Source organism: Oncorhynchus nerka, linkage group LG16 (assembly GCF_034236695.1).
Source record: "Oncorhynchus nerka isolate Pitt River linkage group LG16, Oner_Uvic_2.0, whole genome shotgun sequence".
Lineage (NCBI taxonomy): Eukaryota > Metazoa > Chordata > Actinopteri > Salmoniformes > Salmonidae > Oncorhynchus > Oncorhynchus nerka.
The window spans coordinates 16,133,718-16,150,359 of NC_088411.1; the positions used below are offsets into that span (position 1 = coordinate 16,133,718).

Genomic DNA, 16,642 nt, shown 5'->3' on the forward strand with positions numbered 1-16,642 from the left:
TGATAAGACTACAGAAGGCTGCGATAAGACTACAGAAGGCTGCGATAAGACTACATAAGGCTGCGATAAGACTACATAAGGCTGCGTGCGATAAGACTACATAAGGCTGCGATAAGACTACATAAGGCTGCGATAAGACTACATAAGGCTGTGATAAGACTACATAAGGCTGCAATAAGGCTGTGATAAGACTACATAAGGCTGCAATAAGGTTGTCATCAGGCTGCTATAAGGTTGTCATCAGGCTGCTATAAGGTTGTCATCAGGCTGCTATAAGGTTGTCATCAGGCTGCTCTGACCTGTCGGAGCCAGAGAGGGGATAGATGTCAGATCCGTCCCAGACGTCAGTGCAGGCTTCCAGGATGAGGTCAGCTGAGCCGTGAGACAACATCTGGACGTTATCTAGGGGTGAGAGGTCAGGGGTCACAGAGGTGCAACAAAACAATTCCAAGAAAGAGGTCAAGGCTAAAAAAAGAGGGTAAGAGACGGAGAGAGCGAATGTGAAACCAGAGAGATGGAGTGAAAGTGAGCGAGAGGGAAGAAAGACAAAGAATAAAAGAGCTATAGAGAAAGAAAACGCTAGCTATTCTCACTGGAAGAGGAGTCTCTGATGAAGAGGGAGATGAGGTGGCTGATGGGAGGTTGTCTCTTGGTGAAGTTGTGTAGGCGTCGAGGGACAGACTCCTTGGCCTTCTCCCCACAAGGCAGCTGGTACAGAGCTAGGTGGTTCTCCTGTTTGAACAGCTCCCTCGCCCCGGGAGTGAACCCTGAGAAACACACGAGAAGAAAAAGAGTGGAATAGAAGCGGTCAGTGTGTGTGTATGCATGCGTGCGTACGTGTGCATCTCTTCCCTTCCTTCTCCTCACCTATAAGCCTGGACAGCTCACACAGTCCCCAGGGCACGTGGACGGGCAGCACGGCCCCGTGGCTTTCCTGCAGCGCCAGGTTACTGAGGTGGTCGGAGAAGCGGCAGAGCTGCTGGGTGACGCTGGCGTTGCACAGGTTGAGCAGGATGTTGAGGCCCAGGGGCTTGAGGCTGGGCAGGTGGCACTGCCAGCCCTGCTCGTCGAACTGGATACTCACCGGGTTCTGCTGGTCCTGAGACAGACTCAGCATCTCCAGGTGGTAGTCACACACGTAGTCCTCCGCGTCGTTGTCACAGCAACCCACCATGTCCTGAGAGGGGTGGCGAGAGGGAGACAGGGGAAAAAGGAGGTGGAATGAATGCTGTGCAGTAAGATAGTGATGACAAGAGATTGATATATTGTGTGTGTGTGTGTGAACGCACGCCTTACCTGTTCAGGGCCCTGGTCCCCTCCCTCGGTGTTGTGGCTGAAGCTGACATTAGATCCTGAGGGGTGTTTGGTGCGTGTCTCCTGTGCCTGCCGCCGAAGCTGAACTGTGTCTTCGGAACGGCCGGTGTCATGTGAAGTCTCACTGGGCTCATGCCCGCCCCCCATCCCATCCATCACTGGCATACACAGCAGAGCCTCCCCCTCCTGGGTCTGACAGATAGGATGACCAGCCAAATCAGACTTTCAATCACTGAAAAGATTCTATCAACTGTCAAAACGTGTCTCAGTCACTACCTCAGATGCTTAAAGGAACTAGATCATGGTCTCACGTCAGATAACGCGACGGTCGTGTCGCGTTAGAACGACTCCATCTGACGGAAGACTATGGAAACTAGATACTAAAAAAAGAGAGCAATTCTATCATCATTGACGTTCTATATTCTAGTACTACAGGTTTAAAATGTCACTTACAGGAACTCGTAGACAATAAGAGCCCTTATAGGTAACCGAACGATACATCTGATTTTAGTGGGCAAGAACAGGAGAAGATTAAGAGCAATTGATGAAAAAGTAGCAATCTACAGACGTATACCCCCCACCACCCCAAATATACACCTTCTTGTCTACTCAAAACACAAACACGCACCTCGTCACGGTCATCGTCGGTCTCCATGCGGCAGAAGGAGTTGACAGACAGGTCGTCTCGCAGGTCTTGCTGACTGTCGTTGTGAGGCGGCTCCACGCGACCACTGAAGAACAACACGGTCTCTGGACTGGGGTTAGGCCAGGATAATACACCCTGTTTGTCCACACAACACAACACCTGGCGAGAGAGGGAGAGAAGAGTTATACCCGTGTTCATTTCGACGGCGAAAATATTCATCAAACACCTGCAATGCAGTGGCAATTGACAGGACGATAACAGATAACAGTCCTCAACTGGCAGCTTCATTAAATAGTACCCGCAAAACACCCGTCTCAATGTCAACAGTAAAGCAGCGACTCCGGGATGCTGGCCTTCTAGGCAGGGTTCCTCTGTGCAGTGTCTGTGCTCTTTTGCACATATTAATCTTTTCTTCTTATTGGCCAGTCTGAGATATGGCTTTTTCTTTGCAACTATGCCTAGAAGGCCAGCATCCCAGAGTCGCCTCTTCACTGTTGACGTTGAGACTGGTGTATTGTGGGTACTATTTAATGAAGCTGCCAGGTGAGAACTTTTGAGACTGTCTGTTTCTCAAACTAGACACTAATGTACTTGTCATCTTGCTCAGTTGTGCACCGGGGCCTCCCACTCTTTCTATTCTGGTTAGGGCCAGTTTGCGCTGTTCTGTGAAGGGAGTAGTACACAGCATTGTACCAGATGTTCAGTTTCTTGGCAATTTCTCGCATGGAATAGCCTTCATTTCTCAGAACAAGAACAGACTGACGAGTTTCAGAAGAAAGTTTCTGGACATTTTGAGCCTGTCTTCGAACACACAAATGCTGATGCTCCAGATACTCAACTAGTCTAAAGATGGCCAGTTGTATTGCTTCTTTATTCAGGACAACAGTTTTCAGCTGTGTTAACATAATTGCAAAATGGTTTTCTAATGAACAATTAGCTAACACAAAGTGCCATTGGAACACATAAGTGATGGTTGCTGATAATTGGCCTCTGTACGCCTATGTAGATATTCCATAATTACTATTACATATATATTTTTTAAATCTGCTGTTTCCAGCTACACTAGTCATTTACCACATTAACCATGTCTACACTGTATTTCTGATCAATTTGATGTTATTTTAAAATGGACAAAAAAAATGTGCTACCGAGTGGCTAAGACAAGCAAGTCCCATACTATTGTGGAGGACTTAATTCTTCCTGCTGCCGCGGATCTGGCTGGGACAATGCTGGGCAAAAGGCCCCAAAACTATACAGACAATGACTTCATCAAACAACACAATTTCACGATGCATCAGTGACGTGGCAGATGTTTTGAAACAATTACTGAGTTCGCCTACAAGCCAGTGAATTCTATGCGGTACAGCTGGATGAGTCAACAGACGTGGCAGCCAGGCACAGCTCCTGATATCCATTACGTTTATGGGGGTCAATTAAGGAAGACATCCTCTTCTGGAAACCAGGACAACAGGAGAGTATATTTTTAAAGTACTGGACAGCTTTGTGACATCCAATGGACTTTGGTGGTAAAGATGTTTTGGTATCTGTACTGATGGCACAAAAGCCATGACAGGGAAACATAGTGGAGGGGTAACACGTGTGCAAGCAGTTGCTCCCGACGCCACTTGGGTACACTGCAGCATCCACCGAGAGGCTCTTGCTGCCAAGGGAATGCCTGACATCTTGAAAGATGTTTTGGACACTACAGTGAAAATGGTTAACTTTGTTAAAGCAAGGCCCCTGAACTCTCATGTATTTTCTACACTATGCAATGATATGGGCAGCGACCATGTAACACTTTTACAACATACAGAAAGAAGTGCGCTGGTTATCAAGGGGCAAAGTATCAACTTTTTTTTGTTGTAGAGAGACGAGCTTAAAGTTCTTACTGACCATCATTTTCACTTGTCTGACCGCTTGCATGATGATGAGTTTCTCACACGACTTGGCCTATCTGGGTGATGTTTTTTCTCACCTGAATGATCTGAATCTAGGATTACAGGGACTCTCCACAACTAAATTCAATGTGCTGGACAAAATTGAGGCTATGATTAAGAAGTTGGAGCTCTTCACTGTCTGAATTAACAAGGACAACACACAGGTCTTTCCATCATTGTATGATTTTTTTTGGTGTGCAAATGAACTCAAGCTTACGGACAATGTTACGGACACTGCCTCCAGTCCACTTACCGATATCTGAACAAGAGAACCTCATCGAAATTGCAACAAGCCGTTCTGTAAAAATTTAATTTAATCAGAAGCCACTGCCAGATTATTGGATTGGGCTGCGCTCAGAGTATCCTGCCTTGGCAAATCGTAAAATGCAAATGAATTACTTAAAAACCATACCATGTGATTTTCTGGATTTTTAGATTCCGCCTCTCACAGTTGAAGTGTACCTATGATAAAAATTACAGACCTCTATATGCTTTGTAAGTGGGAAAACCTGCAAAATCGGCAGTATCAAATACTTCTTCTCCGAGCCAATGACCTCATTTCAAGATGGCTGCTACCTACATTCCAGTTAATGTTGAGAAGCATAAACAAAATACGTTGATGCACACCAAAAGCCGGGACTCCACAGATCATGAGGATATCTTAAATTGTCTGCCTGTGACCAACCATTAGTGATCACCAGCCCCTAGAGTCAAAATGTTTATTTTACAAAACGTTTAGGCTACTAATTTGGAGAAGCTTAGTTACCGTGACTAGACAGTCACAAGGAATTTGATTACTTACGACAAAACTTTGATTATAATATAGCTACAGCATGTTAAGGGGCAGGGCTCCAGACTATGACCCTTTAGTAGCATTTTGTGACCTTTTGACTTGGCTGTACGAGTAAAACTTTTTATTTAGTCTCATAAGTGCGATCTGAACATTCATTATAATGGTCACCTCACTCAAATGTTCCAAAACTTGATTTGGTCAAACAGTAAAGTGCATTATCTTCATGACTCCTGTAATGAAAGTGTCTGCCCAGCCCATGGGCCTGTTTCGCTGGGACCTGCTGCTGTGATGAGCGAGCCACTCTCCCAGAGATAAAAAAAAAAAAAAGGCTTGTGATTGTATAACATTTCAAAATCCATTTGTGACAAATACTGGAAGCAACTGTTGTTCTCAGCGTTCTGTGGGTATAATTTTAAATTTGTCATATCTTAATCTTGAGCTCAATAGCAACTATTTTTACAACCAAGATATTTGATATGGCTTTTAGATCATAGCGTTCGGAATGTGCATTTTTTTTTTGGGGGGGGGGGGGGGTAGCCCCAAAATAATTTTTCCTTTGATATTAGTGCACATAAAGATCAGGGTTTCCTTAGCCCGAAATAGCCGGCTTTTGGCCAATATTTATTTTGTTGAGAAGACACTACATAAAATTGCAGCCAGCCAATTGTTGGGGAGAAGGAAAATTCCCATCGCAAAATAATGCTTTTTTAGCCTATTCATTGATGGAAATACCTGTCTTTGTAAATACATTTGACTGGTCAAACACATCGGTCTATAAGTTAATTTGCATAATTTAGTAGAATTAAATTGGCACGTGTACAGTATATTAATTATTTATCTTATTTGTGCGCATACAGCATTCAGATGGGTCTCCCGAGTGGGGCAACAGTCTAAGGCACTGAATCTCTGTGCTAGAGGCATCACTACAGACCCTGGTTCGATTCAAGACTGTATCACAACCTGCCGTGATTGGGAGTCCCATAGGGCGACGCACAATTGGCCCAGTGTCGTCCGGGTTAGGGTTTATAAAAAAAAATATATATAAAAAAAAAATATATATATATATATATATATTTTTTTTTACAGATAAGAGCATTTGAATGGAAAATCTGTCAAACAAGGCGAGAACTGTTTGAAACCTGAACGTTTTAATACATATTATGAGGCATGTCTTACCATGCTTCAAAGTTGCCTATCAGATCTAGTCTTTCTAAATTTCTAACAGATATCTCTGTCACATGAAAACGCTGTCATGTGCCTTCTGACAATGTTGTTTCCCACTAATTCTATTAAGGAATGAACATTCACGAGTAGCCTAATGCCTTGCGCGCATTTCTGTGCATAGAATGTGAAGAGATAATACTTCCAACACTTTAAGCTAAATGTTCTGATCTGTTGCACTTACCTTTTTGTAAATGTAGCTTAGGCCTACTGGTTGAATTTGGGATCTGTCCTCCCATAACTGTCCCAGAGTCTGTTTGGAATAGGTTATTTCTTTCTCGACATGCTGACCAATAGAATAGGTCAACTTTTCTACTATGGGTGAACAGTAGATTGACCTAGGCTAGGTATTTTGCTGTTCGTTACTTGTCTCGTTGGCTGAGGAAAAGTAAATGTGGACAGTTAATATAACATCTTCAAAGTGCACATCAGAATTCGGTAATGTTCAGTCATTCTGAGCACCATGGGCAGAGGGCCAAATCAGGTTACACACCCAATGTCTATCGGCCTGGGTACGTTCAAACGTTCCTGGTCAAAATGTCCCGCGCCACATTTTCCTAATGCAGACCCTGATAAAGCTGGAAGCAAATTCATCTCCATTGAACAAAATTCATAACATTCTGGAACCCTATTTTAAAATTCTAATATAACAATACATTTTCAACCAACAATTCATGACAATCACTGGATTAGGTTGTACATCAAAACATACTGGGTTATGCTGTTTGGACATGTCAGATGAAAATATATTTATTGAAAAGCATACCATCTCAGTAGTCTATTACATAGTCAAAAGCACTATGAATGACTTTATTGAGGTGATAAAAAATATATATATTTTGTGTGACACCACAGAAAATAATTGGTGCGACCAAATCATGGGCTGGTGACACCAACTGAAAAAGTCAGTGGCAACAGTGTCACCAAGAGAAAATGTTAGTTTGGAGCCCTGTCAAGGGGTGTGATCAGCTGCAGAGTAATGTGTTCTTCTGCCAATTTGGCTGTTGTGAAGAGAATCCGATACGATATTTTTCTCCCCAATTTCGTCATGTTCAATTGGTTGTCTTGTCCATTGATGCAACTCCCGTACGGACTCGGGAGAGGCGAACGTCGTGCATCCTCTGCAACCCCGCCAAGCCGCACTGCTTCTTGACACACTGCATACCCAATGTGTTGGAGGAAACACTGTACACCTGGTGACCGTTGTCAGGGTGCATGTGCCCGGCGTGCCACAGGAGTCGCTAGAGCGCGATGGGACAAGGGCATCCCGGCCGGCCAAACACTCCCCTAACCCGGACGACGCTGGGCCAATTGTGCTTCGCCTCATGGGTCTCCCAGACGCGACCTGCTGCGACACAGCCCTGTATCGAACCAGGATCTGTAGTAACACAGATAGCACTGCGATGCAGTGCTTTAGAGCGCTGAAGCACTCGCAATAGGATGTTAGGAGAAAAATATGTCGGCAGGGTGGGAAACATTTATTTGATTGTTTTTGTACCTATAACCCCCTCTGATTTTTTTTTTTTACTAAACTAAATAGACAAAATAATTAGCAAAAGAGTGCCAAAATGAACATTATTATACACACACACTGAAGAACAAGTCTCCAGACTGGGGTTAGGCAGCATAATATACCATGAATTGTCAATACAACACTGTGTGTGTGAGAGTGAGTGAGTCACACACACATACAAACTAGTACTTACAGTGACAGAGCCGAGTGTGTGTAGCAGGCTGGAGGTGTAGCAGAGAGTCTGGGATTCTCCCCTCAGCACTCCCACAAGGTGTCTCCACACACACCGCAGCATCTCCTGCACACACACAGTTACGCTACATCACATTTACACCCACTACTGGAGAAAAAAAAGATAAACAAGTCATCGTTGACTCGATTTTCCGTTTGTCAGACATTATAAGAACGCAAAACTGGTCTGATGTTGAAAGGAGTGCCCAACCCTCAACATTGCTTGTGTAGATCGCAATCCGAAATGAATGGTGAAGATTAAACGCAGGAAGACTGTCATTACACTCCTCAATCAAAAAACCTGCTGAAATTCCAAAGACTGTGAACACTATTGACATATTGAAATCCATAATGTCTTCGAAAAGTCAAGACTTGCTGCTAAGGCGATTGAGTCGAGCTGCTACCATAGTATGAGAGGACAGACTGCAGAATTACAGGCTGCTGGGTTACAGACTGCAGAATTACAGGCTGCAGAATTACAGGCTGCAGAATTACAGGCTGCAGAATTACAGGCTGCAGAATTACAGGCTGCAGAATTACAGGCTGCAGGGTTAGATGAAGCACATGAAATAGCCTTTATGCTCGGTTGCAGTCAGTAGCATCTATTCTACAGCATATATTCTACTAGCTATATACTAGTGGCAAAGTGGGAAAATAAATAATCTCAAGAACACCTCAAACTTTGAGGTTTTGGAACCTCAATGCAAGTAAAACACAGCATTGGTAGACATCCTTTAGATGTATTGAGTCTGACCTTACACTCTCAGATGCTTCCTTTCCTTTACTCCTTTCCTTATGAAATCATATTGCGCCCACCAATTAGGTTATTTTCAGATTAGTGTTCATCAACTAAGGCACTTGAGGAAAGGAGGGTGTTTTAAGAGTAAAAGGAGACAGCTAGTGGGGCTGATTTTCCCATCATGCATTACAAGCAGGCGGGCAAAGTCGGCAGTCACAGGCTCAGGGTAGAGGCCAATCTAGAACCAAGCTCAAGCCCTTCCCCTTCTAGTGGGGAGGGGGCTGGGGGTTAGTTCATGACTGGGCCAATATGTCAGTAGCGCAGCAGGGGTTGGTGGGGACTGGGGTTCGTGGGTGTCGAAGCGTTACGTGATCAGGTGAAGAAATGGTATGAGGACAAATTACCAAAACAAGATTAGTCAAATTTGCCCTCCCATCAGGGAAGATCTGATTGGCTGACAAATAGAACTGATAGAAAGATATCGTCATGCCAGATGAAGAAAATCAACAAAATAAGAGAAACAATGCAAAACTAAATACGTGACTGTAGTACTAAACTCAAACAACAAAAGAAAATACGTGAGGGCGTGAGCTGCGTACAGGGTTTCATGGTGGGCGGTGCAGTGGCGAGAGCGGGCAGCGTGAGGACAGGGAGAGGGCGAGGGAGCTGAGAGTTGAGAGTTTATACCTGGGAGGACACCGCTTCAGTATAGCTGCTTAGAGTGTCCTCAGAGAACTTAGCAAGCTGGGGTGAGAGAAGAGGCTAGTTAAACCACACAGGAGCCTCTCTGTCTCTCACATGGCACGCGAGTGTGTGTGTGTGTGTGTCTCACCAGGCCAGTAGGAGAAGCTCTGCTGGACTCAGCCAGGACACTAGCCTCTCCATAGGCATTGACCAGCACCCACATGACAGGAAACAGCAGGGGAAGGATGGGCAGCACTCCCATCAGCTGGAATACACACAACACAACACAATAAGGACAATCTGCTATATCTTATTGCACATCATCTCTGGATGAGATTCTGTCCCCACAGGTTAAGCCTACCCTGACATACGATGTATGAAAAATAAGGAGAAGAGGCACGGCCAAGAAAATGTGTCGAGTCTCCATACCTGCAGCTGGATGAAGTTGAAGCGCCCAGGAGTGAGGCCGGGGGCGTCACAGAAATACCGCACCGTATTCACGACCAAGAACGCCACCTATAGGAGGAGAGGCGTGACATATGAGGGACCGCATCCAGTAGAGAATTAACTGTGCATCCGCGCGTGTGTGTGTGTGTGTGCACGCTTGTCTCTCACCAGTACTATAGGGCAGGCGAACTTGGCCATGATAGACTGCACGGTGAACCTCTCATTATCCAGGGCTGTGATTGGTCGAGACAGAGCCAGGTCAAGACTGTTCCTGTACAGTACAGAGTGGAATTCAGCCAGGGGTGTCAGTCATTTTAGATAACTTTATGGGACAGTTTACTGGACCCATGCAGATCTAATCCTGGAGAGGAAAGCATGTTTAGTTCAAGCGTAGGCTTATTCTGGGTATGGGAGACTGCTTCAAAAGTGACCATTTCAGGCTTCCCTCGACTCTAGTTCCATGATTTGCGCAAACTTTATACTTGAGTTCAATTTTTGGACCTTCTCCAATAAGAATAAACGTCATATGTATAGCACTTTTCAATGTAAATAACAAAATGCTTCACATCATAAAAGAACCAAATAAAAGCACGAACAAAGAAACAAAGACGGGGAGAAAGGAAGAAAGAAAGATGGCTCCTCCTCCTCTGCAAAACTAGCTCGTGGTGAACTGTTACCTCAAACTCGTTCACCTCACCAGTCAAAGTGTGTCAGACGGTCCAGCCTCAGAGGTGGACTTGAGTGGAAGCATTACCAACCTGACGCTGTCGAGGATGGGGGTGCGGACCACCCTGAAGAGGCGGTGCTGCTGGGGGCTCTGGGGAACCCTCTTCTGGTCCCCCCGGGGGGAGGGAGGAGGGGAGAGAGGTGGGAAAAGGTCACCTGGCTCCAGAACTATATGCTCATCATCCTAGAGAAGGGAGATGTAGAGGACACAGGGAGTGAATACAGGTGAGAGACATACACATACCTCATCCTTGATTTTGTATTTATTATGGATCCCCATTTCCTGGGATCCAGCTAAATTAAGGCAGTTAAACCATTTTTTAAAACATTACAATACATTTCACAACACATTAAGTGTGTGCCCTCAGGCCACTACTCTACTACCACATATCTACAATACAAAATCCACGTGTACGTGTGTGTATAGTGCGTATGTTATCATGTGTAGGCAGTCATTGTAAATAAGAATTTGATCTTAACTCAGTTGCCTAGTTAAATAAAGGTTATATTAAAATGTGTGTGTATGCATGTGTCTGTGCGTCACAGTCCCCACTATTCCATAAGGTGTATTTTGATTTGTTTTTTAACAATCAAATTTTACTGCTTGCAGGAGTTACCTGACGTGGGATAGAGTTCCATGTAGTCATGGCTCTATGTAGTACTGTGCTGGACTTAGGGATTGTGAAGAGACCTCTGGTGGCATGTCTTGTGTGGTATGCATGGGAGTCCGAGCTGTGTGTTAGTTTAAAAACAGACAGCTCGGGGCATTCGGCTTGTCAATACCTCTCACAAAATACAAGTAGTGATGAAGTCAATCTCTCTTCTACTCCTGAGCCAGGAGAAGAAAACAAATGACTGATGTCTGAGGAAAGCAAAGCCCTCCTGTCCCGGTCTAAGTGCTATGATGTCTCTCTCTACCCATCCTCTCCTCCCTCCATCCCGCTTTTTCCACCCCTCTCGTCGTACCTTGATGCCTCTGAGGGAAGCGAAGGCCTCCTTTCCTGGCCGTAGTGCTATGACGTCTCCCTCCACCAGTAGGGACACAGGCAGGTTGACCAGTTTGGAGTCGCGGTAGGCCCAGTGGAGCGACCAGGAGGGGGAGGAGGGGGTGTACAGGTCAGGGTAGAGGGAGGGAGACCACCTCACCCCATTACCCAAATCTGCCCATCCCGACAGGTAGTCTGGAGGAGGGAGAGAGTGCGGAGGGTAAAAGATCGGATCACAAAACAAAAATGGTGGAAACTTGCCAACCTCAAGTAAAGTAGTGTTTATTTCACGATGTTTTCCCTCCAACTGTCCTAATGTCAACTATTCTCCTCTATATCTCCTCCCTCCATCCCAATCTCTGCTCTTCCGTTCACCGTTGAGCTGATTGATGATGCTGTTGAGCCGGTGCACCATCTCTGTCCTCCTCAGCCTTTGCTGTCGACCAATCAGCATGAAGCTCAGCGTGAAGAGCAGGAGGAGGGCTGCAGCGTTCACCAACTCGATCCCAGAACTAGAGAGGAGAGGGGGAGCGATGTGTCAAAATTGACATATTTCACTGACTGTTTTGTATTCCTGGGTTTCACAACCTTAGTTCAGCTTGAAGTATCTCTGACAGGAATATTTGGGCAGCCGTGACAGAGGAGCCGTCTAACTAATAAACACTAAGGCCGGCAGAATTGCCCTATAATCGTGTAACCGACGGTTATGGATGAAGAGCATCATGAAAATAAAATAACCGTAAAAAATAATAATTAAACAACAGCTGACTGAAGACCAGACCGCCAGGAATTCGTGAGGTTGAGGTCTGTTTCTGCAGTAACATGGACTATTAACGTGATGAAACTATGCTGCTCCTTGCTGAACTTTGTTTTACTCCGTGTTGTAGCCTTGTAGTCTTGCCTAGGCCAGTGTTTCCCCAACTCTAGTCCTCGGGGAACCCAAATAGTACATTTTTATGTTGTGGACAAGCACACCGGATTCTACTTGTCAACTAATCATCAAACCCTTGACAAGTTGAATCAGGTGTTTTTGTCCTGGGCATACAATGTGTGTGTACTTACGGGTACTCGAGGAACGGAGTTGGGAAACACTGTCCTAGGCAATGCCCCTCTCCCTTTAGCAGCAGCACACATAGAAAAGAATGAATAAAACAGGCATGGAAACTCTAACCCTGGCAATTTGACTGGTAAACTCACAATGGCTGCCTGGTATTATGATGCAATAACTTCCATGGTAATGTAGAATGTTCATTCAAGTGAAGTGATAACCGATGTGGCTCATGCAACGGAATGTACTTTCTGCATATACAGTTGAATCAACAAATCACAGCACATATTGAGGTGCATCGCATTAGCACACGTCTCGCTTTTACTTCCTGCTTTGCCCTCATGGGTTCACACGGCAATGGCCACCAGTCCACCCATTATGCCACAACGGACTTAACTCTCGCCTCCCTACCACTGAGGAAGTACAGTTTCAAAACTCGCTGCTCTGGCCCCCAATGGTGGAACAAACTCCCTCACGACGCCAGGACAGCGGAGTTCCGGAGACACCTGAAACCCCACCTCTTTCAGGAATACCTAGGATAGGATAAAGTAATCCTTCTCACCCCCCCCCCTTAAAAGATTTAGATGCACTATTGTAAAGTGGCTGTTCCACTGGAAGTCTTAAGGTGAACGCACCAATTTGTAAGTCGCTCTGGATAAGAGCGTCTGCTAAATGACTTAAATGTAAATGTAAATGGACTTGAATGGGGACGCCGGTTCTATTCCTACGGCAGCACAAGCAATCAGGGGCGGAGGAGGAGAAAATGTGTCTTTAAAAAAAACACTTTCCTTGACACCCAGCGTCATAATGGTCATACAGCTGACATAACCTGTAATATGGTCATAACACTTGTGGCATATATTGTGTTATTTTATGGCTGGTTATGACACCTACATAAGAGTGTGAAAACCCACAAAGCAAGGCAAAACACTCCATTACACCATAAACATACTGTTGACAGGTATGCCATGTTAAATATATACATTTACCACATTACATTTTCATTGTAATTGCACACACATTGATGTCAGACATGCACCTACCCCAATGCTCTGTTGCTGATGACTGGGATGAATGCAGGAGCAGATTTCAGGATCAGGATAAAGACACCCTCTTTTTGACTGACGGCTGACATAAGGGCATGTACGTGATAGTCATCTAAGCCAGATTAGCCTATGATGGTTATAATGCTTCTTAACAGGGTCATAGTGTATTTTCTACAAGTTATTTCAAAATATGATTTAAAAAAAAAAACATGACTAAAGAATTCATTACAACAAAGGATGTAAGAAAAACAAAAGGAAACTGCTTGGCAGGGAAAAAACTCATTTGAATAAATGCGGGTTTTTGACAGTTGTGTGTGTAAAATGGATTAAATTAATAATTTTCCTCAATCTATACACAGTGTATATGACAAAGTGAAATCAGGTTTCAAATGTTTTTTTCAAATGTATTAAAAATAAACAGAAATATCTTATTTACATAAGTCTTCAGACCCTTTGCTATGAGACTCGAAATTGAGCTCAGGTGCATCCTGTTTCCATTGATCATCCTTGAGATGTTTCTACAACTTGATTGGAGTACACCCGTAGTAAATTCAATTGATTGGACATGATTTGGAGAGGCACACACACCTGTCTATATAAGGTCCCACAGTTGACAGTGCATGTCAGAGCTAAGACCAAGCCATGAGGTCGAAGGAATTGTCCGCAGGGCTCCGAGACAGGATTGTGTCGAGGCAAAGATTTGGGGAAGGGTAAGAAAAAAATGGCCAACAGAAGCCACTCCACAGTAAACCGCATGACAGCCCGCTTGGAGTTTGCCAAAAAGCACCTTAAGGACTCTGACCATGAGAAATAAGATTCTCTGGTCTGATGAAACCAAGAATTAACTCTTTGGCCTGAATGACAAGAGTCACATCTGGAGGAAACCAGGCAACGCTAATCACCTGACCAATACCATCACTACAGTGAAGCATGGTGGTGGCAGCACCATGCTGTGGGGATGTTTTTCAGAGGCAGGGACTGGGAGACCAGTCAGGATCGAGGGAAAGATGAACGGAACAAAGTACAGAGAGATCTTTGATAAAAACCTGCTCCAGAGCGTGCAGGACTGGGGCGAAGGTTCACCTTCCAACAGGACAACGACCCTAAGCACACAGCCAAGACAACACAGGAGTGACTTCGGGACAAGTCTCTAATGTCCTTGAGGTGCCCAGCCAGAGCCCAGACTTGAACCCGATCTAACATCTCTGGAGAGACCAGAAAATAGCTGTGCAGCAACTCTTCCCATCCAACCTGGCAGAGCTTGAGAGGATCTTCAGAGAATAATGGGAGAAACTCTGCAAATACAGGTGTGCCAAGCTGGTAGCGTCATACCCAAGAAGACCCGAGGCTGTAATCGCTGCCAAAGGTGCTACAACAAAGTACTGAGTAAAGGGTCTGATTACTTACATTTTACATAAGATTTCCAAAACAATTTCTTGCTTTGTCATGATGTGTTATTGTTTGTAGATTGATGGGGGGAAAAAACAACTTAATCCATTTTAGAATAAGGCTGTAACGTAAGAAAATGTGGAAAAAGTCAAGGTCTGAATACTTTCCGAATGCACCGTATCTGACAGTGTTATGACAAGTTATGTCAGCTGTTATGACAAGTTATGTCAGCTGTTATGACAAGTTATGTCAGCTGTTAGGACATTACGACATGGTTATGACCGTGTTACGACACTGGGTGTCAGGTAAAGTGTTATTACGGTGACCGCAGCCATTTGGATGGCCAATAACTATCATCCAAAATTCTATGACTGTCAGAGCCCTAATTCACACAAGCACACAGTTACACACCTGCCGTGTGGCTGGTCGCCGTAACAACAGAGAAGTCCCAACACCACCAGCAGTGTAAGGGCAGCTCCTGGCCAATGGAGACAGGAGTGTCGGTTGCCATGGTGAAGGAAGCTCTTCACCCACTGCTCCTATAACAACATCAACAAACAAAACACGTGTTTGACACATCTCAATACACGTGTGTCCGTTTTTGGTTATACTATATCCTTGTAGGGACCAGAAGTCCTCACAAGGATAATAAAACAAGGAAAAGTCAGACAAGTGGGGACATTTCACCGGTCCCCACAAGGAAAAAGGCTACTTCAGTTTCAGGGGTTAGGTTTACAATTAGGGTTAGGTTTAGGGGTTTGTGGTTAAGGAAAATATGATTTTGAATGGGAATCAATTGTTTGATCCCCTCAAGGACAGAAAAACAAACGTGTGTGTGTGTGTGGTGAGCATGCATCTGTCCGTGTGTGTGTGTGTGTGTGTGGTGGTGGTACCTACCTGTGCAGTCGGTTGTTTCCCACGGCCTGTGGTCTGGTGCTGGTCAAGCAGGGTGGTGAGCTGGTCCCTCAGTGTCCCCAGAGCCTGACCAGTGGACAAGCCAAGGGTCCCCACCCCCTCCTCCTGAAAACCCACAATAACAGACGCGCACACAAAGAGAACAAAAAAATACCTATTTTGAAATCACATTACAGTCAACAAAGATTCAAACATTTCAAAAGGCCACAGATTCATGGACACTGGAGACACAAAGCACCTTCTCCATATAGCCAGGCGGCCCATGACAGCTGACACAGCAGTACCCTGCTAGCTGCATTGCCTTGGTCTTACGCACAGGCGTACAGACACACACAACCACAACAATCAATATAAACAGATGTGCATAATCAACCATTATCCTAAGTTCACATTTGTTGCCCCGAGTTTCAGCGCTTCTGTTATATGGTTTTAATAAGCAAAACTCATTCTTGTTTGTTAAACCGTTAATAGGCTCGACTGAATTCGACTATCACCAAGGAGCTAAACTCACTGCTGCCAATAGGATTGTATGGCTTTGTGATTTTAATCAGCGTAATACAGCAGAGACGATGTGATGTACGGTTCATGATTCATCTTTGCACAACGGAAGTGACGCAAACTGCAGAGAAACAACCATATCTAACATGTCAGTGGGAACCCAATCTTTTCCCACACTTCACACACACACACACACAACTTCATCTCAGCGCTGGTTTTAAGCTCTACATCCCACACAGCTATAAATAACTCACAATTTTCCAGAGTAAAGGAAGCCTGCAGAAAATCCTCCAGACATAGAACACACACAAACGCACCCTGCGCATTACCCTGTTTTAAGCAGAACAGCGACAACAACACGCCCGCCAGCAAATTGACCTGGATTAACCAAACACACACACAGACACTTTTCCCCTCATTTCTCTTCCCCACCCATCAGCTCTACGGGCCTTTCATCCCCATTCGAACTTCTTACTTACTGTCCCCCTCTTCTGGAACCAAGTTCTCAG

At 44.8% G+C, this 16,642-nt stretch overlaps 1 protein-coding gene across 5 annotated transcripts in view; it reads right to left on the minus strand.

Annotated features, from left to right (window-relative positions):
- The window catches only part of LOC115144105 (transmembrane protein 94-like), a 39,147-nt gene that overhangs the window by 16,323 nt on the left and 6,182 nt on the right, over window positions 1-16,642 (minus strand). For 4 of the 5 annotated variants that reach the window (XM_029684831.2, XM_029684832.2, XM_029684829.2 and 1 more), the window contains exons 3-17: window positions 15,618-15,740; window positions 15,132-15,259; window positions 11,613-11,749; window positions 11,218-11,432; window positions 10,284-10,435; window positions 9,694-9,796; window positions 9,508-9,594; window positions 9,227-9,343; window positions 9,082-9,138; window positions 7,618-7,722; window positions 1,943-2,119; window positions 1,297-1,506; window positions 868-1,177; window positions 594-767; window positions 300-402 (exon numbers count right to left, since the gene is read on the minus strand). In XM_029684831.2, the coding sequence (XP_029540691.1) occupies window positions 300-402; window positions 594-767; window positions 868-1,177; window positions 1,297-1,506; window positions 1,943-2,119; window positions 7,618-7,722; window positions 9,082-9,138; window positions 9,227-9,343; window positions 9,508-9,594; window positions 9,694-9,796; window positions 10,284-10,435; window positions 11,218-11,432; window positions 11,613-11,749; window positions 15,132-15,259; window positions 15,618-15,740 (2,198 nt within the window). The remainder of the gene's footprint in view (window positions 1-299; window positions 403-593; window positions 768-867; window positions 1,178-1,296; window positions 1,507-1,942; window positions 2,120-7,617; window positions 7,723-9,081; window positions 9,139-9,226; window positions 9,344-9,507; window positions 9,595-9,693; window positions 9,797-10,283; window positions 10,436-11,217; window positions 11,433-11,612; window positions 11,750-15,131; window positions 15,260-15,617; window positions 15,741-16,642) is intronic. The other variant, XM_029684833.2, reaches the window with a different exon arrangement.